A 23,790-nucleotide genomic window follows, 5' to 3' on the forward strand; every position below is an offset into this window, starting at 1 on the left:
TTGCATTTGGGTTGTCATATCAAGATTGTAATCAGACTAAGTCACCTCCCCCAGCCCAGTAGTTTGGGTAGATTGGTGTCCAGTCCTCTGTGAGATGTGAGGGCTCTACTCCATCTTTGGCTGTGGCTGAGAGCCAGGCTTACCTAAAATGAACCCCTTACCCCCTCCTCTAGCCCCGTCTCCCTGCTCCCTCTCTCTTCAAGACCCTTAGACCCCAGGCAGAGAGAGAGACGCCAAGCCCAACTCTTGGCACAATTCATATTCTAGTAATTCTTTCAGAAATAATAAACAGAAGGAGAGCAGCAGCCTGTTTATGTTGTGAGCATACACAAGCATTCTCCAGTCAGCAGAAATGTAGTGCTTTTAATGGAAAAGAGTGTGTTTTGCATAATATTCAAAAGTCTGTTTACACTAGCTATGAAGAGGTAAATATTGGTCTTTGTATTGTGCACATTCACCACAATAAATTATCAGTAACATTATGTTTGCCACCCAGATGATAGTTTGCTGGATGCTACATGCCATACTAGCTTGTGTTCAGTCATGTTTTACCTGTTGTATATATTTACATTGGACCCATGATCTCTTCTCCAGGACATAAATACAGACACAAGAGGCACAGAGAGGGGAAGGTGAAGAGAAAGCCTGCAGTGATGGCGACAGTGGAGGCTGTGGGCAGCAGCATGCTGAATGACCTGGAAACCCTGAGCACAGGCCTGGCTGTCGCCGATCCCTTCCCCAGATCAGAGAGCAGCAGCAGACGGCCGGCTAATGACAGCAGTGGTGACTCAGGACCTCACAGGAGATCAAAGCGCTTCCTCTCCTATCCCCGCTTTGTAGAAGTCATGGTTGTGGCAGACAGCAAGATGGTGGAACATCACGGGAGCAACCTCCAGCACTACATTCTCACATTAATGTCCATCGTAAGTTCTGCTCAGTTAACCGCCTCCTCTACCGCCAACCAGCCCTTTTTGATTGAGGTGTGCAGGAGTGTGTGTGTGTGTGTGTGTGTGTGTGTGTGTGTGTGTGTGTGTGTGTGTGTGTGTGTGTGTATGAGTGTGTGTGTTACCATTCTGCCTCCGGGATCATCATCAGAGGAGGGCCAGGAGAGGGAAAGGGCAGCCCAGGGCAGGAGTAAACAAGAATTTCAAACGGTCAGGAGGAGAGAGGGCAGCATGAGGCGGACCTGTCTGACAGCTTTGATGAATGTGAAAAAATAAGCTCAGGTATGTCGCATAGATGGCATACTCCTGGCCACTTCAAATAGCGGGCCTCAGTGCTGAGCACCTAGGGGGTAGCTAAGGTGACCTATATTCTGATCCTGGCAAAGGCTGCATTCTCCACAGGATCTGAGGCCATTATCAACTTCTCAGGCAAATGAGCCAACCGTTTTTCCTTTCAAAACTGCAGGTTTGAAGCCCCATTGAACGAATACATACTTTGAACGTTTCTGACGTTTTGCCTACTAATCAGATGAAAGATTCCCATGTTGAAAGATTTCCATTATGAAAACATAGCAATGTGTTTGACTATTGTCCTTTTCTTTCAGGTGTCTTCCATCTACAAGGATCCCAGCATCGGCAACCTGATTAACATAGTGATTGTGAAGTTAGTCATAATAAACAATGAGCTGGTAAGATTACAACACTTAATCTAATCCTAATTATTCTTATTTCAGATGAAAACAAAGCATTGCATTCGTTCAGCTGCCTCAGTAGTAAACCTAGCCTGTGTCTCTCTCTTTAGGATGGCCCTGTAATTTCATTCAATGCACAGACCACTTTAAAGAACTTCTGTATCTGGCAACAGAGCCATAACCACCTAGATGAGAACCACCACTCCCACCATGATACAGCCATCCTCATCACCAGGTAGTGAAGGACTTGATTCCTGACTTTTGACCCTTTGAGTGTTGAACTTTCTAACTGATTGAACATTAGTTCTCATCTAAATGGAAACTGGCACCCCATAGCTGTTTTAAATACTACTATAAATAAATACACTAATAACTAATAGTATGGAACTTGATAGTGGGATATTACAGTGCTTTGTGTTTATTGGGTGTCAAACTAGTCATGTTAAGGTTCATATGTGTCTTTCTCATAGACAGGACATCTGCCGAGCACGGGATAAGTGTGACACTTTAGGTAAGAGGATCTTTAAAACCATAACTCACTAAAGCCATGCTTCACTGTAGGTACTGAGGGTTTAATGATAATTTCATTATAGGATGTACAGTGCATTCAATTATTCTGCTGCTGATGGTGATGATGACAGCGTGGTAATGATGATAATGATGATGATGGTGAAACTGTTGGTTGCAGGGCTTGCAGAGCTGGGTACAGTGTGTGATCCATACAGAAGCTGCAGTATCAGTGAGGATAATGGACTCAGTACAGCGTTCACTATTGCTCATGAACTGGGCCATGTGTGAGTACTATTGCATCACTATTCAACGTTTGGTTTTGGGCTCAATATCTCCAAACCTTATGGCAGTACTCTCTAACTCTGACACTGGGCCTAACACTAAAACAACTGATTCAACTAACACACGTATCATAAGCTGAGTCAGGTGTGTTGAGTGCTGGGTGGAAGCAAAAGCCTGCACACCCTTTGGCTTTCCAGGTTCCTTGGTTGGTGACCACTGCCCTACAGTAAGTATGTATTGTCCAAAGTCCTTAGTTAGCCTGAGTCAGCCTGCGCAGGCGTTCATCCAGATTGGCCACAGAGCCTCAGCTTGCTACATTGGAGACTGTTACAGACTTTAACAGCCCCCATGTCTTACACAAATGCTCACACAAAAGGTGGGATTGTTGAATTCCATTCTTATCCGTGTAAAGAGGTGACAACACTGTTGAAGTCTGCTTAGTGACAGAGCTGGTACAATACTGTACGTGCTACACAGTACGACATTACCATACAAGAGAAGTACCATACTGTGTAGTGGGCTACACTGGACCTGTTCACTGTGGCCTGATTCTCCTAGGCACTAGCCCCTACACTAGGGTTGGAAGATTAGACGATTACATCTGGGATCACTGATGGTCCGAATCTATTCAGATGGAAATTCTTTGCCGATTTGAAGAAAAGGAGAAAATGTCATTTTATGGCGCATTTAAGTCAATAATCGGCTCCTCAGCCCTCTGCTTTTCCCATTCCTAAAAGTGTTATGTATAGCCTATTTTAGCAGGCTGACATTCTGAATTAAACCTGTGTTTCATTTTTAGGAGACCCACAAATGCATTACAGGTCAACTGCGGAGTGTCTTTTGAAATAGGTCTCATAAGGCATATATCCTTTATTGAAATGTCTAACTACTACTGTTACCTTTTAAGATTGTCAGCAAGCAGTGTCATGAGGTGTTCAAATGAGAGGGGATGAGGCATATCTAGGCTTATCCTTCCATTGATGATGGATTATCACTTTGATGCTATGCTATGCTATGCTATTGTAGCCTACTTTGAGAGCAAATGGGCCTATAATAACAATATCGCAGCCTACTTGTGTTAAGTCTTGGTTGTTTTGTTCTTTATAGGTTCAACATGCCCCATGACGACAGCAACAAGTGCAAAGAGGATGGGGTTAAGAACCAGCAGCACGTGATGGCCCCCACTCTGAACTACTACACTAACCCCTGGATGTGGTCCAAGTGTAGCAGGAAATACATCACTGAGTTCCTTGAGTATGTCATGGCCATTGTTTTCTATTTTAAACATGCATGTAATTATGGAAAATGTTTGATTAGTAGTTGTTAGATCCACACTCTTATGCAGAAAGGGTTAAAGGGATAGTTCACTCATATTAATACCTTAAAAGTGGTCTATGGGCCAGGTGAGACTGTTGATGTTGTAATTTGAGGGAGCTGGATTTGGTAATGGTCATATTAAATCAAAGTAGCTATAGTCTTGCAGATTATAGGAAAACAACAATTGATTTTGACTTTGTGAACCCAAACATTCCATCTCCCAGCTCTTATTTCAGAAACTTCTGGATGCAGCTTTTAAATGAATATCGCTACAGGTCTTGTTTTGGCTAGCAATAAAACAGCCCTCAGTGTGTTTTCTGGCTGTTTGTGTCTTTGTTTTTTTTTTCATTTTATTTTTATTTCTTAATAGCACAGGGTATGGCGAGTGCTTACTCGACGAGCCAATTTCTAGGCCATACAGTCTTTCCCAGCAGCTGCCCGGACGGATATACAATGTCAATAAACAATGTGAATTGATATTTGGGCCAGGGACACAGGTGTGCCCATTTATGGTAAGCAAACACAGTGTGAAATGTCATGTTTTGCACATCTGTCAAAGACAAGACAGAACCCTGTTCTACAGTGCTTCTCACTGGTTAGTACTACTTTACTGAGCACTGTCACACCAGCGGCATCTGTTCTGGAGTCACCTTGTTGTCTCATGTAACCTATAGTAGAACAGGATATCTTAGTATACAGTAGAGCTGGATGTCTTTTCAGCTACTGTACCCTGCCCTCAGGGCTTTATTTGAAGAGCAGATTCCTTAAATTGGTGGGGCTCAGTCTTTAAAGGGCAATGGGAGGTTCACTGTGTGTGTGTGTGTGTGTGTGTGTGTATGTGCATGTGTGCGTGTGTGTGTGTGTGTGTGTTTTCTCCAGACTCAGTGCCGCAGACTGTGGTGCACCAGCCCAGAGGGAGCCCAGAAAGGCTGCAGAACCCAACACATGCCCTGGGCCGACGGGACTGAGTGCTCCCCTGGAAAGGCAAGTACCAGAGAAGTGGGGGAGAAAAGAGAATGTGAGCAAAAGGGCACCAGCATCACACATAAACACACACACACACACACACACACACACACACACACACACACACACACACACACACACACACACACACTCACTCACTCACTCACTCACTCACTCACTCACTCACTCACTCACTCACTCACTCACTCACTCACTCACTCACACACACACTCAAATGTTCTCACACAGATAGACTCTACACTGAAACACTTGAAATGTTTAGTGTTATTAATTGACACTATCCTTCCCATAAATAATGATATGAAAGATAACTATAATTATAAAATGCTGAATTAAAGAGTAATTTCATTAAAATCCCAAATGACAAAAGAAAACAACACGCTTCGAGGCGCCTTTCCAAAATATTAAATCACCAGTGATGACTCTATTCTGTAAACTCAATAATTGAACATGAGTAGTGCACGTGGCGGTTGATCCAAATCCCTGAACCATTTGTTGAAACAGATTTTGGACCTGCATCCTGGGGAACTGGGATGGAGACAGATTTGTTTGCCTCAGAGCCAGTGTTATTATGAGGCAATAATAGGCTTAGGAGAGGGAGCTGTGAATGGAGACTTGTGGAGATTTCCCTCTCTGTTACTGGTTTAGTGTAGCTTCTAATTAGCTGCTTGTCCTAACCCTCTGCTTCCTGCCATGTCTGTGTAAGACATGAAAGAGTTCTGGGCTAGCCAAGCTGCAGAGGTCCCCAGACACACATGCTAAAAGCCTGCTCTGTTTATATATTGTATTCCTGTACACAAACCTCACATCCTATCCTGTAGTATACTTTTAAATGTGTGCTGTGAAAGGAAAATGGAGCCTCTGTTATGAGTTGAGACATATTCTAATCCTGGAGTCCGACTATTCGTGCTTCCCAACATTTGGTGAATAATTTCTCCCAGATTAGCATCAAAGGAGAATGTGAAAGGTCTTTTAGTAAGATGTGTTGCCAGTGCTCAGGCTAAGGTTTCATACTGTATTCTCACTCTCTTCCTTTCCCTCTCTTTTCCTCCTTCCTTCCCCTCCATCTCTCTTTCTCTCACGGCAGCACTGTAAGCATGGCCTGTGCATCCCGAAGGAGCACGATGCCACACCTGTGGAGGGAGCGTGGGGCGTGTGGAGCCCATTTGGCACCTGCTCGCGGACGTGTGGCGGGGGCATCAAGATCGCAGTGCGTGAGTGCAACCGACCCATGTAAGCAACAGCCTCAGCTCTTTGTAGTCATGCAGGTCTACTGGACTGTGTCTCCGTTCGAGCACCCATGGTTAATGTACCATAAGATCATCATCCTTAAGAGAATTCTTTCCACGGCTAACCTTCAAGTACCGTCACATCAGACTTTTTTTTATTTTTTTTATTATTGGTTCCTCGATAAACATAGGAAGGGTACTTGACTGAAAGGGTTCTTTATTTAAAGGGTACTTTCAAGAGGAGTTGAAGGGAAGGGTTAGAGAAAGCACAAGACCATATTGATCTTATGGTGTCACTGTCAATGCACCTTCTCACACCTACTGACAGGCAAAAGATACAAGGTACTTGGAGTCATATCTTGCGCTTCAACAGAAGTAATATACTGTTGCTGATTAAGTGCCCTTTGAAAAGGCTACGCTAAAAACCCGTACGGCAGAGCACCGCTCTGAAAACCCTGACAGTCCAGTAGCTGTCCATTTCAAATGGGCAAAGCATTCCATAACAACATTCAGCTACTGTGGCATTCAAAGAGTCAGTACCTCCAGACACGGAGGCGTTTTTGAAAAAACTGCTCCAAAACCTCGCCCCATTGGGCATGAACGAGGACTTTGACCGGTCTGTCTTTCTATGATAGCTAAAGAGAGATAGAATTAAACATTTTTGTAGAGATAATATATTTTTGCACTGCTATAATGACAACTAGTAGACAAACCTGTTGGACAGATAGATTAACATGAACTGTATTTATACCACTGGCTATTACTATGGGTCTTTTCCACCTTTATTTAGTCTCCCACAGGAGAGCGCTACGGAGCAGCAAGTTTATCATCATATTTTTCTTCATTATAGTTTTCATTTGTAAATAATGTACATATTGTGTAGTTTTCTGCACATGAATAGAAATATATATAACTATTACATGCAAGCCTTAATGGCAAAAAATGACTGGTACAGAGCCACACAGGTGTGAGTGATTTTCTGGTGCGTTGAACACAATGTTGTCCAATGTGTAGATAAAAGTCATAGACGGACAGAACGATAGATGGATGGATGTGTTGGTTAGTTGATTTGTTGATTTAGTAATTCATTCATTCATTAATCGATGAATGCCACCCTCCTCCTCTTCCCCGCAGACCCAGGAATGGGGGAAAGTATTGTGTGGGGCGCAGGATGAAGTTCCGCTCGTGTAACTCTGAGCCGTGCTCCAAGCAGAAGAAGGACTTCAGGGAGGAACAGTGTGCTACCTTTGACGGCAGACACTTCAACATCAACGGTCTACCTCCAAACGTGCGCTGGGTGCCCAAGTACAGCGGAAGTGAGAACCTTTCCTTTCCTTTTATATCCAAAATTATATTGATGTTAATATAAATATGACTTTTTAGTGCTGATTGTGCCCTTTGATATGTAGTTGTTGTAGGCCAACGGACATTTAGAGCTTCTGCCAAGATGTATTCGGTCAACTTATTACAGACCCTGAGGGGGTCATGTTTTCACTGTTCTCACCATCTCACTCTTTCCTTCATATCCTCAATCTCTCTCACTCTCTTTCTCTCTCCTCTTCTCAATTTCTCTCTCTCTCTCTCTCTCCTCCCTCGATGTCCAGTTCTGATGAAGGATCGCTGTAAGCTGTTCTGCAGGGTGGCTGGCAGCACGGCCTACTATCAGCTCAGGGATCGGGTCATCGACGGCACGCCGTGTGGACCCGACACCAACGACATCTGTGTACAGGGCCTGTGCAGGGTGAGGCGAGAGCCTTAGAATAATTTAAAGCTTGTGAGCTAACTCTTTCCCTATGAGGCAGTTTAGCTTAACTGCTATGGCAAGCGTAATGTAAGCAATTATGCTCCGAATAGAGTTTGACTTTAGTGTGGTTTTAAAGAGAGCATTAATGTCAGATGCGTTTCAGTTATAGTGACTTACACGGGTAACTGGACTAGATTCTGTCTGAAGCAACTATTTATTAGATAACTGGGTTAAATCCAAGCTTGATAGAACAGTATTTTACAAGAAATAAAACTACAACCCAAATACCCACGGTAACTCACTTTCACAACTATACTAAAATCCCAGCTGTATCAATGTTTATATCAATGTAAATGAGTGCCAGGCAATAAAATAGTTTTCTATGGAGGGGAATACATTGGATGTTTCCACTAGAATATTTATCCTTCTCTCTCCTATTCATCCTCCTCTCCCCATGCAGCAAGCGGGGTGTGACCATGTGTTGAACTCCAAGGCCAGGAGGGATAAGTGTGGTGTGTGTGGCGGTGACAACTCCTCCTGTAAGACCGTGGCAGGCACCTTCAACATAGTGCACTACGGTGAGCTTGTGCGCTAGGGTTCAAACCAGTGTCTCAAAGTTCCTAAATGGCTTCCTTTCCTTGTCTCCTCTCTATGGTGACCACTGATCTCAACAGACAGGGCAGGTGATAGCAATGATGAGTTTAGCTCCTCAATATAAAGCTTCAACCTATCCAGTTTTTTTTGTGATCACAAAGCCTAGGAGACAAGGAAAGAACCTCAACCAATTAGTGTTGGGACAGAACTTAGGACCTCATGATGTCAAACCTGCTCATGTTTTCTCATGCTTGTCGGGTTTCAGGATACAATGAAGTGGTGCGAATACCTAGTGGTGCTACAAACATTGATATCCGCCAACACAGCTACTCAGGGAAACCAGAGGACGATAACTACCTCGGTAAGACTCAAACTAACAATCACAACAAACATTTATTAACATGAAATCTACTTCAAACAGAGGCGTGACCTGTGTTCAGGTGTGTCCACAGTTGTAGTATTCACCTGTTTAGTCACAACGGGACAAATAGTGTGCAAAATAGGAGATAGACAGTAGCCAATGAGAAGTTATGTTGTGTTTGGGGATGGTGGGACTTGTGGGACTGTCTGTTCTCAGTGGAAAAGTCTTTGGAGTGGGAGTTGGTGCACACATGCTAACGTATTAATGACCCAGAACACAGATAGCTCTTTGGGTGCATTCCATGGAGGCCACTAGGTGTGTGTGTGTGTGTGTGTGTGTGTGTGTGTGTGTGTGTGTGTGTGTGTGTGTGTGTGTGTGTGTGTGTGTGTGTGTGTGTGTGTGTGTGTGTGTGTGTGTGTGTGTGTGTGTGTGTGTGTGTGTGTGTGTGTGTGTGTGTGTGTGTGTGTGTGTGTGTGTGTGTGTGTGTGTGTGTGTGTGTGCGTGCGTGCTCTCGCCTTTACTACTGCAACGCACTCTTGGCCGGGCTCCCCGCCTCTGCCATCCGCTCTCCCGTCTGGTGTTCAATCTCCCCAAGTTCTCCCATGTCACCCCCCTCCTTCGCACCCTTCCCGGTAGCAGGTTGCATCAGATTCAAGACCCTGGTGCTCGCCTACCGGGCGCAAAGAGAACAGCCCCTCCTTACTTGCAAGCAATGGTCACCCCCAAACCCCTGCCCGATCGCTCCGCTCTTCCACCTCGGCTGGCCGCCTGGCACCGCTGCCTTTACGTGGATGCAGCAGTCGCGCTATTCGGTCACGGCTCTTCACTGTCCTGGCGCTCCGCTGGTGGAACAAGCTTCCCACTGCTGTCAGGACTGCAGAGTCACTACCTATTTTCCGCCATGGATTGAAGACCCATCTCTTCAGGCTACATCTTAACTGTCCCTCCTAAAGACCTCTTCATCCCCACTACCCCCCCTATACAGTTTCTCTACTGTAAATTTAAAAAAAAAAGAAACAAAAAAAAAGAAGTAATTCTTCCTTCTTCTAGCATTGTGACTGCCAATACCCCCTGGTCCTAGCATATTACTGGTCCTAGCATATTACTTTTTCTTATGATGACTGATGGATAGATGATTCACTTACTTAGAGAAATGTATTTGTTTTAAGTCGCTTTGGAGGCGTCTGCTAAATGCCATAAATGTAAATGTAAATGTGTACACGCACACACTGTAATGTGTGTGTGTGTGTGTGTGTGTGTGTGTGTGTGTGTGTGTGTGTGTGTGTGTGTATTGTGTTTGACGGTGCACTGGGGCCCAAAGGGAAATAAAAAATGGGTAAGGGGGCTTGCGGGAAGGGAAGCGAGCCGGTCTCTGGTCTCTGTGGCCACATTACTGTGATGTGTGAAATGGCAAGGAAAGTAACTCAGGAAATTAGCTCCATAATCGCATTAGTGTGAATGTGTTCAGCAGACTGACTGGTGAACAGGAGGCCTGAGACTCCTGGAGGAATGCAGGATTATTTTATCCCAATTAGGTTTTTATCTTCTCTCTATGGCCGACCTTACTGTAAATGAAAACATGACAGATGTTTTGCTGTGCAATGTTTTTGTTACTGCATAAAGTGAGAGTTTGACTTACTACTGTCATCTTAGAGTTGCCAACTCATTTAGTGATCTGTATATCAACAAAAAGAAAAGTGGGAGATACGGTATAAGACCTTTTGTTCTTTAATACTAAACATATTTGATTGATTGCTCATGTTAACTTTGCTAGATGAGTTTATCCAAGCGTATTAAAGACACCTGTGATCACTTATCCAGACCCATACCTTCAGACTGTAATACCAATATTTCTTAATCTTCACTGAATTAACCTTCCTTTTCTCTCTCTGCAGCTGTTTCAAACAGTCGTGGGGAGTTCCTGCTCAACGGTGAGTTTGTGGTCAGCATGTTCAAAAGGGAAATCAAATTGGTCAACGCCATCATCGAGTACAGCGGATCCGACCACGTCATCGAGAGAATCAACTGCACTGAACGCATCGAGGAGGAGATCATTGTCCAGGTAACCTCTTTTGGCTGCTTACGACTGTACTGAATGAGGCAAAAGTTTGTTTGGCTTGTTGCTGCAAATGAAACAGGCATTTCATGGAGGCCAAGTTTCATGGAGGTCGAGTTCTATTTTTAAGAGCACAACTATGCCAATGAAATATGACTAAGTTGAGTTACAGTGTGTAATGACACTATCTTTCAGTTGAGCTTATGAGGACTCTGTCTTAACTGATCCTAACCTCTCTCTGCTCTCTGTCTATCTGTCCTTCCCCCCAGGTGCTTTCTGTGGGAAACCTGTACAACCCAGACGTCAGGTTCTCCTACAACATCCCCATCGAGGACAAACCCCAGCAGTTCCTCTGGGATGCCTACGGACCCTGGCAGGATTGCAGCCGCTTGTGCCAAGGTGAGTTGAGGAGGAGGAGGGGGGGGGATGTGGGAGGGAAGATTAGGGGACAGAGAAGTGAGGGAGGGGGGAGAGGAATTGAGGTGGGTAGGGGGTATGGGAGGGGAGGGGGGGGGGATGCGGGAGGGAGGGATTAGGGGACAGAGAACTGAGGGAGGGGGAGAGGTGTGGTAATGGAAGAGGAAGTATGAGGGGGGGGGGGGGGGGGGTGCTGGAGACCATTTTTAGCTTGATGTGAAGAAAACTCTCAGAAAGCTTTATGTGGGCTACAGCACGAAAATGTTTGAGAACCACCTCTCCAAGATGACAACATCAATTCTCTAGCCAACAGTTCCTCAAGGAGTGTCCAAAGATGGGATGGGGAGAGCATTAGATGATAAGGAGCGAAGATGTACTCTACTCAACACCACTCCCTCCTTGATGGATGTAGCGTTACTACTAGTACACTAAGCTCTTTTAATGCTTGGTAATAAAACATTAGAACAAGAGGTACAGATATCAATATGATTTAAACCAGGGAGTTAGACTTTACTCCTAAAGTCAACTGCTGGTTTTAATCCTAGCCTTTTGATGAGTTTATGATTTAGACATCGGAAACTATGTGTATGTGTATGTGTATGTCTGTGTGTCTGTGTGTGTCTGTGTGTGTCTGTGTGTGTCTGTGTGTGTCTGTGTGTGTGTGTGTGTGTGTGTGTGTGTGTGTCTGTGTGTGTGTGTGTGTGTGTGTGTGTGTGTGTGTATTGGCATCTCTGATGTATTTCACCCCACCAGGAGAGCGTAAAAGGAAGATCGTGTGCAGTAGAGAGTCAGACCGGGTGGTGGTCTCAGACCAGAGGTGCCACGGGACTACCAGACCAGCTGTGATCACTGAACCCTGCAACACAGAGTGTGAACTCAGGTACACCACTTTCTTTCCATCCCTCATTCCCTCGATCACTATCTTTCCTCCTCTCGATCCCTACTTCTACTTTGCCAATCACTCCATATTTTCCAGCTCTCTCCCTCCTCCTCATCACTCACTCCATCACTCTCTCATCACTATCTGTCCATCTCTCTATCTATCAATATCTCACCCAATTCATCAATCGATATTTCACACAATTGTACTGTGTAATCCAAAAATCACTAAACACTTGTTGTAGATTATAGTCTCATCCCTCACCTTTAACGTTTTTACCTTCAACCTTTGTCCAGGTGGCATGTGGCTCGTAAGAGTGAGTGTACAGCTCAGTGTGGACTGGGCTACCGGACCCTGGAGATCTACTGTGCCAAACTCAGCCGCCCTGAGGGAAAGACCCAGAAGGTGGACAACCGTTACTGCAGCAACCTGCGCAAACCTGACGACAAGGAGGGTTGTCATGGCGATTGTAACCCAGGAGGTTGGGACTACTCATCGTGGTCAGAGGTAACATTTACATAAAAAAAAAAGAAGTGTACTGTGTGTACGTGCATGTGCGTTAAGTGCATGCATGCATGCATCTGTTAGCGCTTACGTCAAAGTGTGTGTATCTGTTTGTGTGTGTTCCAGTGCTCGAAGAGCTGTGGTGGAGGTACACGTCGTCGAGGGGCTGTGTGTGGGAAGGCATCTGAGGCGGGCGCTGATGACAGCAAGTGCAGCCCGAGGGACAAGTTGACCGTCCAGCCCTGCAATGACTTCCTCTGCCCCCAGTGGAAGACCGGAGACTGGTCCGAGGTCAGTTTGGCTGGGTGACATTATACTAACTTTGTTTTATTTGGCCCTATTTGCTTTTCAATTGTAATTGAGGAATTGATTTGGACATGGCATTGAAACTGAAATGGCCTATTTTATGTACAGTGTACATAAAGTGTAAGTTAATCATTGTAAATGTTTGGACCAAGGGTTCATGATAGGATTATGCAAGACTGGGTCTATGTGTGTGAGGGAGGGGTCATTCTATTGACATGACAGAGTTCACTTTATATGAAGAAGAAACATCACAAATGTCAACTTTTTTGGCCAGACTCAGCAATGAACTGGGTCAAATGAAATTGGTAATGTTCATCCTAGTTATGGCCAAGTTATTTCCTGTCATGTACTGTACTGTGTATTCTAGGACCAGTGTTAGTGGAGTAATATCTGGGTTTACTGCATAGTTTACACATTCTGGCCAAGCTGCTTGGAAGGCTTTGGGCCGCATTCCACAAATATTTCTAATATCCCATGTGGTGCTGCTAAACACAAACACACACAGTTGACTGTACTGTACACACAGACACACACATATACTGTACACATTAAAGCCCCTGTTCACTAAGACACACACTCTGTAACCCTGCGTTTGTGAGTATGTTGGCCAAACCCTCTTTGTTTCGAAAGCATTGTGTTTGTCCTTATTTCTCATTTCACCATAGATGTTTGGTCATCATTGACTGTAGTGCAACATGGACTAATTAATCTACCTTGTCAAATAGAATAGTAAATAGATTGTAAATAGTTATTAAATAGATAATAAATAGATTGTAAAGGTAAATCATGTTCCTACAGTGTCTGGTGACGTGTGGAAAGGGCTACAAGCATCGTCAAACGTGGTGCCAGTTTGGAGAAGACCGCCTCGACGACCACTTCTGTGACTCGTCCAAGCCTGACTCTGTTCAGACGTGCCAGCAGCAGGAGTGTGCATCCTGGCAGGTCGGACCCTGGGGACAGGTGAGGAAGAGTTATAGTGACACACCTGTTGGTCAGGTCATATGACCCATTGGGCCAGATACAGTACAGATACAGTATACAGATACAACATACAGTAACTTGTGACATGTGTCATTAGCCGACTTTCCACAATGGGGCTCACGCCATATGTTCCAGTGTGTGCCAAGGCCAATTGCTTTTCCACAGTCACTCCTGGGCTTCAACAGTGCTTACTCCAGGCCTTACTCCAGGCCTTACTCCAGGCTTATTCGGTGCTTAAAACTCAGGCATTTAGCCTCCTCTACCCCCCTGGGCCTTATGAGGCCAAACGGGGCTAGGGGCGCGGTTTAGAGTGAGGGCGCATATTCTCACCAACCAAGTGTTGTAGTTGGCTAGCAAACTTGGTGGGTGGCAAGCATAATCCAAGTTAGCTCTGTGACTACACAGTTGGAAATGATTTAAATAGCACTGTTTACAAATAAAATTGCCATAAACTGCCATATACCAGAACCAGTTATTTATTACCACTTACCAGAACCTGTTGGGAAACCGAAACATTGAAAATGTTTACTACTGTAGTTAGTGGTGTGTCTGAGTTCACCACCTAACAGACTGCAGAATGTAAACAACCTATGCTACGGGGCGCGACTAGAAAGCCCAGCTGTGGAAATTCAAAAGGGTTTGTTCAATAGGCTCGAAGCAACGGGCATGCACTGGCACCACTGCCGCAAAGCGCCTATTTCGTCCCGGCCCTAGTTTTCCCATTATCACCGTTTTTTATATTGTTACAGCACATACTGTATATGAACTTTGCAATTCAAACTGTGTCTGATCTATTGTGTGCCTAATATTCGAAAATTAGGTCATATTAACGTGATTCACATTAGGAGCTATTTATAATATCTTTCATGATAAATCGAGTTTGGGTTCAGAGTTTTAAACAGGAATCTGTCCAGTTGGAGAGGAGGCAATACAGAGGCTAATGTAATCAATGTGTTTCGGTCTCAGATTAACTTTATCCAGATGTCGGGCAATGACAGGGGAGAGATAAACTAAGCCAGTCATTTAGCATAGCCTCCATTCAATCTGCTGTTTATGCAGAATGCTAACCCTGCCAAAACAAGCATACACAATCTGTACACAATCTGTGTAGATTTACTCCTCTGTGTGTTTACATTTGCTAACGCCTAAGCAGTTTACATCTCAAGAAAAAAAAAAAAAAAAAACATCGCTAGGCTATAGCCTAAAAAGGCAATGTTGCAACATTTTCACAAACACGGCGCACTATCTTATAACAAAACTTGTGTGTGCTAATTGCAAACCACCCTCTAACTAAGCCCAAAAGTGTGATGGAGATTTGGCACCCCTATACCATGGAGAAGAGGCGATCGTGCTAAATGTACAGTATATTTGAAGCCGTTAAATGAAGCATGCAGGAATCTTAGCTGAAGTTGCTGCCACACAAGTTTGACCTCGTTTCATTGGAGTCAGTGAGGTAGAAGGGAGTGCAGTGTACCCACTGACTTGGCTACAGTGGAAAAAAGGCAGTGGAATCAAAGTCGATGAATTACTCATGCATGATGGTCCTGAAGGCGGTTATCTGCTGGCACTGAGGCAGAGGACACTCGCCAGGGAGTGTGCCCCCCCCCCCCCCCCCCTCCTTCTCCCCTTTGGAGTTACTCATTTTTGTAAAAGTACATGCATTTTCCCTCCCTCCACTCTCTTTCTATATTTCTCTTTCTCTTGTTCTCTTGTTCTCTCTCTCTCTCTCTCTCTCTCTCTCTCTCTCTCTCTCTCTCTCTCTCTCTCTCTCTACCTCTCTCTCTTTCTTTTGTGAACCCAGTGCACTACCTCATGTGGACCCGGTTACCAGATGCGAGCGGTGAAGTGTGTTGTGGGGTCTTATGGTTCTGTCATGGACGACACTGAATGTAACGCAGCCACACGGCCCACTGACACTCAGGTAAGGGAAACAGTCCACTCACACTCTCTCCCCCTCTCTCTCTCACACTCTCTCCCCCTCTCTCTCACACTCTCTCCCCCTCTCTCTCACACACTCTCTCCCTCTATCTCTCATTCTATCCCACCCACACTTTCTAATCAGGTAAAGACTCTCTACGCTCCCAAGAGTACTACAGTACACATGCTATCAGTATAACATCCCCTAAATACCCTCCTCCCATCCCCTAACCTCCTAATGACTTCCACGACTGTGTCAATGGCCTGGTTGTACGCTTTTCATGCAGCTTTCTCCCTCCCCTCTCCCTCCGGCAGGGGTAGAGAGTAAGATCCAGTGTAGTTCATCCTGAGAATGAGGTGAGAGAGAGAGAGAGAGAGAGGGGGGAGGGGGGGGAGGGGGGGGGTAGGGGGTTTCCCTGTGGGGCCGGAGAGACAGGTACAGTCAATGCCACACTGTGCCCGTGAGGCAGCAGGAAGGAAGCCCTCCACACCCAGTCTATTACCACCTCCACTCAATAAGACTTTGTTGTCTGGAGGGCTGGGTAGGGATGGGGTGCGCCGGCCTACTCTACCCCCATAATGAGGCACATAGCTGGGCTTGTCTTCCTCTGGTAGCCCCCCCCCCCCCCTTATGGAGCTTGAGAGAGAGCAGGAGAGAGAGAGGAGTAGTCCATGGCAGGGGGCGTGTAAAAGCTCCGCTCAGGGAGCTGCTGGAGGGGGTCTGGGGGAGGGGGAGAGGGGGGGGGTGGGGGGGCAAGTTGGCACTTGCCCCAGAAAGATGATGCTGTAACAGAGTTGTAGGCCACAGGGCAGGGCTGGTTGATGGGGGCAAAACATTCCTGGATTATTGGAAAAGATGGCCTCACCTTGGTTATGTAAGTCAGACTTCTACAGTCTGCCAGTGGTAGCGCCCATCTGTTAAGAGTCCACCATGGTGTGAGAGTTTGGTTCTCACTCCCCCAGAACCTCAGGTGTTCTTCTAGGTTTCTGTAGAGAAACCTCAGTGGTAAGTCTGTGCCTACTCTCTAAAAGTGTCACCGTCACTTCAAACCCCTACTTTACTCAGATGTTCGTCAAACAAACATTGTTCAGTTCACAAGTATGAACTTGTCTCAGTATGATAGTTTAGTTTATTAAGCCCTATTCCTAATGGAGGGAAGGCAGAATGGGCCCTTTTTTTTCGGGCCGGAGGACTTGGAACTGTGGGCGGGGTGGGGTAGGATGGAGAAGGGTGTAAACTCAGGTTGAGACTGCAGTCACAGGGAGAGGCCCCACAACCCCCTTGGTCCGGGGCCTTAATTCCCGACTCAGCCGTCAAGCCCACTGACCCTGAACCAGTCACTTCACCTCCCTGTGATTCCAGCCAGTCATCCGTGAAGTGGGCAACCAGGCCGCCCACCCGCGCATCATTCCGGGGCTGGAAAAGGGGGAAAGAGGAAGAATGGAGCTTATGTTGTAGACGAGAGCCACCACTGACTCCACCTGAGTTGACCAGAGTGGGAGGAGGAAAGAGGAGAAACCAAAAACAGACAAGGCTGGCTGAATGGCTGCGTCCTACGTGCATGCGCTCACAGCTGTAGGCACTCTCTCTCTCCCACACATACACATGGATACACACATGGCTGGCTTGGCTGCCTTTAGAACCAGACCCTCTTTCCCCCTTCTTCTCTCTCTTCTTTCTCTTCTCTCCCCACCACTGTGTTTTTACAATGTAATTTACTGTGTGTGTGAGAGGCGGCTGAGTGCTGCGTTCCCCTCGCTGCCTGGGTGCTGTTTGTTTCCACTAGGAGAATGAGTGTGGAATGTTGAGCCCACCAAGGCCCTGCTAGACATGATTTAGGCTCTCACGTCAGAGCTAGCGGGTCAGAGGTTACAGAGGGCACAGGGGAGGAGAGAACGGGGGCGGAAGGAGGAGCAGGAGCTGAGCAACACCAGCATTACCATTGGAGATTTGCATACCGTTCCTCTATGACCTGTTGTGAGCTGTTGCACATGGAAATAGGAGGTGCCTAAGTGGGCTTATGTTGAGGGGTTTCACATTACAGGCAGTGTTTCTGACCTTAGGCAAACAGATTTGTTTATCGTTAGACTGTCGATAGGTTGCCTGCAGTCTTTTATTCGTTTTTACTAGGTTAGAGTGTATTTTCAACAGTTTATGATAGTGTGTCAGTGTCCCTGGTAGGCAGTCTTTGATTGACATGTGTCCTTCCTCCTGTAGGACTGTGAACTGAACCAATGTCCCGTCAGCCACCCTGTTCCACCAGGGACCAAAGTGCCCTCCCACCCCGGCCACAAGACCCAATGGAGGTTTGGCTCCTGGACACAGGTTGGTTTTACTGCATAGTCCATTACTCTTCGTTAATGATGCATGCATATTGTGTATGCATATTCATCCACGTGTATGTGTGTATGTGTGTGTGTGTGTTGTACCGTACCAAAATACGTCTGTCTCCACCACAGTGCAGCGCCACCTGTGGCAAAGGCCATCGGATGCGCTACGTGAGTTGCCGTGACAACCAGGGTGGGGTGGCAGAGGAGGCGGCCTGCTCCCACCTGCCCAAACCCCCTGCTCGAGAGGTGTGCTCTGTAGTGGCCTGCGGACAGTGGAAGGTCCTGGAGTGGACTTCGGTAAGGATCTACTGTACCGCTGACATCTGTCAGAAATACTTAGTCCATTCATGCATTTAACATTTGAAATGCCCTTGAGATACATATACAGTATATGAGATATATTGCAGGATACTTAATATTGTTAATACTCACCCACACAAGGGGGTTTGAGGCCATAAGATATGTCTGAGGATAGTTAAGTTATTTCTCCATTTTTCTGTTAGCAATCCCTCTAAAATCTGCATGCAATTAACTGCTCTGACAGCATTGTTGATTTACTCACATTTCACAATGAATTCTTTAGCCAGTACAGATGCCCTATTTTATTTGAAGTTTGTTTAGCTTTGGTTTGTGCATTTCAGCCTGTGCTGATAATCAATCGGCATGGTTGTGTGTTTTTCTGTGCCAAGGCGTGTGTGTAGCAGGTGATGAAATTGGGTCTTAGGTGTTTGGCGGATTGGCAGGAGGCTGGAATGAAGGGAGAGAGGGTGTGTGTGTGTGTGGCAGGAGGGAGGAGAAGTGGTCAGGAGCTAGGGGCTAGGGGCTAGGGGCTGGAGTGAGGAGCTAGGGCCTTGTTTACAGATGGTTATAATCAAATAGAGAGCGTTTGAGCAGTGATATTGTACTCCCAGACTGCACGCACAAACACGCACACATGCACACACCCTTGTAGGAGGGTCTCTCTGCCTGCTTATTCATGCCAAAGAGACTCAGTGACCTCCAAGCAGGAAACAGGAGGTTGTTCATCTCAAGGCACTAACAGACAGGGCCACAAAAAAACACACAAACGCCTGATTTAGTATGCGACTGGAAACCAACACTGATTTGGAGAGGTGATACTGTGCAGATCAGGAAGTTCATCGGGTTGTTTGAGTGTATTCTCCCTTTATACGACATTGTATGAATCTACTCCACAGTATACTGTAGTTGCTAGATCTGACGGACATTCCCTGAATCAAATTATGTTGTAACCTTCATATTTGCAAATTGGGAGTTGCCTGTTATACAGTTCCCCCACACATGAAATAGCCAACAGTGCCAACAGAGTCCTAGACAGTATAAACCCTGTGACAGTGCCATTCCTGGCTACAGGCTTGCACAGTACATTGGACAGCTGTTGCATAATGGCTGTCCTTATGCAAGAGAGACAGTTTACTCCACTTTGGAGACCGAATTGGTGCAGCATGAGGCTTTGGCAGTAGCCCTGCACTCTTTCATACTCCTTAAGGATGATCTGTTTGGTTCAAGAGCATTAAAGAGAGACAAAACACTGTAGAGGATCTGGGGATTTTTGCTGTGTTTGGCTTGTAAAAGTTAATGTGGGAAAAGATGAAACATCGTGGATGAGTTTGAATTTAGCCTTTATTTCCCTTTTCTGGGATTTGTTTTTAATGTTTCTGGGCCTATGGCAAGGCACTACTACTCTCTATGGAGAAAGAGTTTGAGGAAGGAGGTGCCTATAGAATGGTACCAGGAACAGGCAGGGGTGAAAGTGCATACAGTAAGCTGGTACAGTACAGCATGAACACCCATAACCGTTTTGTGTGTGTGTGTGTGTGTGTGTGTGTGTGCGTGTGTGCGTGCGTGCGTGCGTGCGTGCGTGCGTGCGTGCGTGCGTGCGTGCGTGCGTGCGTGCATGTTTTTCTTTGTTTTTTTTCAGTGCTCCGTGTCCTGCGGGCAGGGGAAGACCACGCGGCAGGTGGTGTGTGTGAACTTTAGTGACCAAATGGTAGATGTGAGTGAGTGTGACCCAGACGACCGTCCAGCCACTGAGCAGGAGTGTGCCATGTCCCAGTGCCCCTCCCGCTCCACTGACCCACGGCCGTTCCCTTCATCACCTAGCGGGGGCGCCAGGAACAACCTGCCCACAGCCGGCGACGGGCGTAGCGGGGGGAGGACCCAGGCCCACCAGTGGAGGACAGGACCATGGGGGGCGGTGAGTGATCTTATACCTAATTAAAAAATTATCTCAAACAACACTGGTATGTCTGTATCAATGGTTTGATACCATTCCTTGCAATACATTGAGCCCGGCCTCCTGATTTCTACCTTCACCAGCCTCTTGTGGTTACTAACTGTACTGTACAAGGTAACAGTAGTCTGGATTGACAGAATGCACAATTAACAGTGCTGTCATTTCAATGGTATACTGAAACTGGTGGCTAGAAATGGTACTTTACTGGCTTGGAGTTATAATTAGTAGCCTACAGTATGTGTAACCAGGTTGAAATGGTAAACTCACTCTTCAAGATGAAAAACTCTCACCCATGCCATCGAAATGTTAGCTTTTCAGTGGCGTAGTTGGTTAACATTGGGTGTTTTAGAGGGCGGTCATGCGTGTTTGCAATAGAGAGGACCCAAGATCAGGTGGGAGCTCATGAGGGAAGTGACACTGTTGGGGCAACGGCTTGCCGCCGATTCCATATGTGCACTGTTATTAGTCAAACTGATTCTTAGTAATGTGTGTTGAATATCTTGTATGGTTAGTTATGGTTAGTGATTTAGAAGGCATTGGTGCATATGATTTGGAAGTCAGTATTGTACAGATGTTATCCAGAACTGGGTTATAACAATAGCACAAAGGGATGCGTCCTAAAATAACTAATGCTATTTAAAGGACCATGGGAAATAGCAAGGGTGTCTTCCTTCCTCCTTCCTGAGGATATGCATTTCATATATAGCACTTCTCATCAAGATATCCATGAATCTTCTCTGAGTCAACTCTGCTTTGTTGAACCACTGGCAGAATGCTGTAGGCATATCATGTGTTTTCTCAGAAATTAATTGGTGCCATTTCATCTGTAGATGTTTCATGTGGCCGTGTGCCTCTTTTTTGTTCGTAATGCGTGGGCGTGCTTCTTTCTTTGTAACTGATGTATAGTGTGTGTTTACTGAAGGCCCACATACGCCACTGCATGTATACTTTATTTCTGAATAAGACATTTGTCTGAGTGAGGTGTGTGAATCTGTGTGTTTAATGATGCAGCTGTGTTCATACTTGTTTTTACCTGTGTATGCACTGTATGACACATATGTCTGATACTGGGTCTGCTCCTCTGTGAATGCCAGTGTTCGAGCACGTGTGCCGGAGGGTTCCAGAGGCGTGTGGTGGTGTGTCAGGACGAGAATGGCTACGCTGCCAACAACTGTGAGGAGCGCTCCAAACCCATCGAGCAGCGCTCCTGTGAGTCCGGGCCCTGTCCACAGTGGGTCTACGGCAACTGGGGAGAGGTGAGAGAACAATGTTTGTTATAGTGTCACTGGGAAGCCATTTTTGTCATTACAATTTACAATTCAGTTGTCTTTGAACTGCAGCACATATGCTACCACATGCAGTGATTAAAAGGTTGTCTACTGTCTTGTTACTGTTGAATTTGTTGGGATTCTTGAATCCCACTCTGCTAAAGTTGTTTCCCTGGGTTGTATTGGTGTGAGTGGTTAGAGATCAGTACAGTAGCAAGGTTTATGTGGTCCTGTTTTAACAGTGGGGTCTAGTCTACACACACACACACACACACACACACACAGACACACACACACACACACACACAAACACACACACACACACACACACACACACACACACACACACACACACACACATACACACACACACACACACCTCTCTGTAATTCCTGTATCTATACACATCTATACACACCCCTCTTCTCTGTGCTCCTGCTCTGGTCAACAGTGCACCAAGCCGTGCGGTGGAGGGATCAAGACGCGGCTGGTGGCGTGTCAGCGGCCCAATGGCGAGCGCTTTAACGACCTGAGCTGCGAGATTCTGGACAAGCCTCCGGACCGCGAGCAGTGCAATACTCAGTCATGCCCGTCTAGCCCTCACTGGAGCACAGACCCATGGAGCTCGGTACGCTCGTAAATATACGCCTTTTTTCCCCTTTTTTTTCTTTTTTTTTTAACAGTCTTCTCATTTCACCACCACACACGGAGTTTCACCGCTAAACTGTTGTAGCATGTCAAAGCTAAACAAACAATCAAAGCAGCCAACAAACTTGAGGGAGCAGGATGGTTCTCTAATGGTTATTTGCTGGAAAGTCCACCCATGCTTCTGCCCTCACCTCACCTCACCTCACCTCACCTATACCCCCCCCCCCCCTCCCCCCCTTTTGGTGCTTGTGACTGGTCCTTGTTCTAGAGACAGTTGGGAAATGTATTTCTGTTGCACTTATGTAAGAGACTCACAAACACACGAGATATGGCGAAAAAGTACAACATTATGAAATTATTCATTGACAGCTGTGACCATAAGAACACTTTGTCTGTTGTCTGTCTTAGTAACAGTCTTCAAAAAATTCAGGATCCGTTTGTTTCAGAATCAAAGCTAGTTTGTAAAATATTGTTTTTAAAGATAATTTATTACTTAAGAGATTTTCTTCTTTCTTTTGTCTTTGTATATAGCATTAACCTCCAACATGGAGTTTTTCTTTCTCTGTCTTAGCTCTTTGTACTCGCACACTCAGCCAATCGTTGTTTATATGCAAATATTGATGAATGTTTCTGTATATCAGGAATTTAAGATGCCTTGTTGTTTTGTAATCACCCAAAGAATGAACCTATACTCTTCACGTGTTGGTGCTATTCATAATGTTGGGGTTTTCCAAGATGTCAAATCATACACTTCATGAAACAAAGACAAAAAAACATGGAAAACTTCAAATAAAAGCACCAACAAAATGGGGGCGGGGGCGGGGGGGGGGGGGGGGGGGCGGAGGGGTATTTGAAATTGTATACATCATTTGATGCTAAAGCTTTATTGCTTTATTGGCTATTATAACTGTAAGAATTCAATTTGTCATAAGGCACATGTGTTTTCTAGTGAAAAGTTGCTAATTATATGGTCACTCTTTATTTTACAGTTGACTGTTTACCTGGCATGTACTTACAGATTACATGGTAACATGTTATTACATTATAAATACCCCATTATTTTATCATACGGCTAAGAAGGATAGGTACCAGGTAGTTACCAATTAAAGAAAAGAAAATAAATAAATATTGAAATTGGCCTGTAAAATAAAGCATTAGCCGTTTTATGACACTAATTTGTGGTACTTACAGGTAGTAGTAATTTCACCACAGCTTGGTGTGAGTCCTGACCCAGATTCCCTTCTTTTTAATAGCACAGACATTAGAACATGCCAAAATAGTCTGCCCAAGGCTCACTGCTCAAAAGGTGCTTGATATGAGTATATTTATATCATTTTAGCTATGTTTAGATATATTCACTTTGTAAATACTTTCTTTTGGTGCGATCGCTCACCAGTGCTCAATTCACATGTGAAAATATGCTATCCTCAACCATACCTCACTTGGAACAAACACAACTCAACTTAGCCATTTACGTACAGTATGATACTTACAATGGTGCTTTGGCAAAACAAGGGAGACAATGAGATATAAGCATCAATGTGTCATTTTGGTTTATCTAATTGAAA

At 45.4% G+C, this 23,790-nt stretch overlaps 1 protein-coding gene across 1 annotated transcript in view; it reads left to right on the forward strand.

Annotated features, from left to right (window-relative positions):
• The window catches only part of adamts9 (ADAM metallopeptidase with thrombospondin type 1 motif, 9), a gene marked incomplete at both ends in the record, with an annotated part of 26,042 nt that extends 3,828 nt beyond the window's left edge, over positions 1-22,214 (forward strand). Inside the window, 25 exons of the mRNA XM_083667834.1 lie at positions 595-923; positions 1,550-1,633; positions 1,747-1,871; positions 2,107-2,147; positions 2,325-2,430; positions 3,536-3,682; positions 4,116-4,257; positions 4,625-4,729; positions 5,820-5,965; positions 7,096-7,277; positions 7,566-7,702; positions 8,166-8,283; positions 8,565-8,660; positions 10,556-10,722; positions 10,986-11,115; positions 11,887-12,013; positions 12,310-12,520; positions 12,644-12,808; positions 13,622-13,783; positions 15,606-15,725; positions 17,940-18,047; positions 18,182-18,349; positions 19,992-20,267; positions 21,401-21,562; positions 22,026-22,214. Of these exons, the coding sequence (XP_083523960.1) occupies positions 595-923; positions 1,550-1,633; positions 1,747-1,871; positions 2,107-2,147; positions 2,325-2,430; positions 3,536-3,682; positions 4,116-4,257; positions 4,625-4,729; positions 5,820-5,965; positions 7,096-7,277; positions 7,566-7,702; positions 8,166-8,283; positions 8,565-8,660; positions 10,556-10,722; positions 10,986-11,115; positions 11,887-12,013; positions 12,310-12,520; positions 12,644-12,808; positions 13,622-13,783; positions 15,606-15,725; positions 17,940-18,047; positions 18,182-18,349; positions 19,992-20,267; positions 21,401-21,562; positions 22,026-22,214 (3,743 nt within the window). The remainder of the gene's footprint in view (positions 1-594; positions 924-1,549; positions 1,634-1,746; positions 1,872-2,106; positions 2,148-2,324; positions 2,431-3,535; positions 3,683-4,115; positions 4,258-4,624; positions 4,730-5,819; positions 5,966-7,095; positions 7,278-7,565; positions 7,703-8,165; positions 8,284-8,564; positions 8,661-10,555; positions 10,723-10,985; positions 11,116-11,886; positions 12,014-12,309; positions 12,521-12,643; positions 12,809-13,621; positions 13,784-15,605; positions 15,726-17,939; positions 18,048-18,181; positions 18,350-19,991; positions 20,268-21,400; positions 21,563-22,025) is intronic.
• Between the last annotated feature and the right edge of the window lie 1,576 nt (positions 22,215-23,790).

This window comes from Argentina silus, assembly GCF_951799395.1.
Source record: "Argentina silus genome assembly, chromosome: 4".
Lineage (NCBI taxonomy): Eukaryota > Metazoa > Chordata > Actinopteri > Argentiniformes > Argentinidae > Argentina > Argentina silus.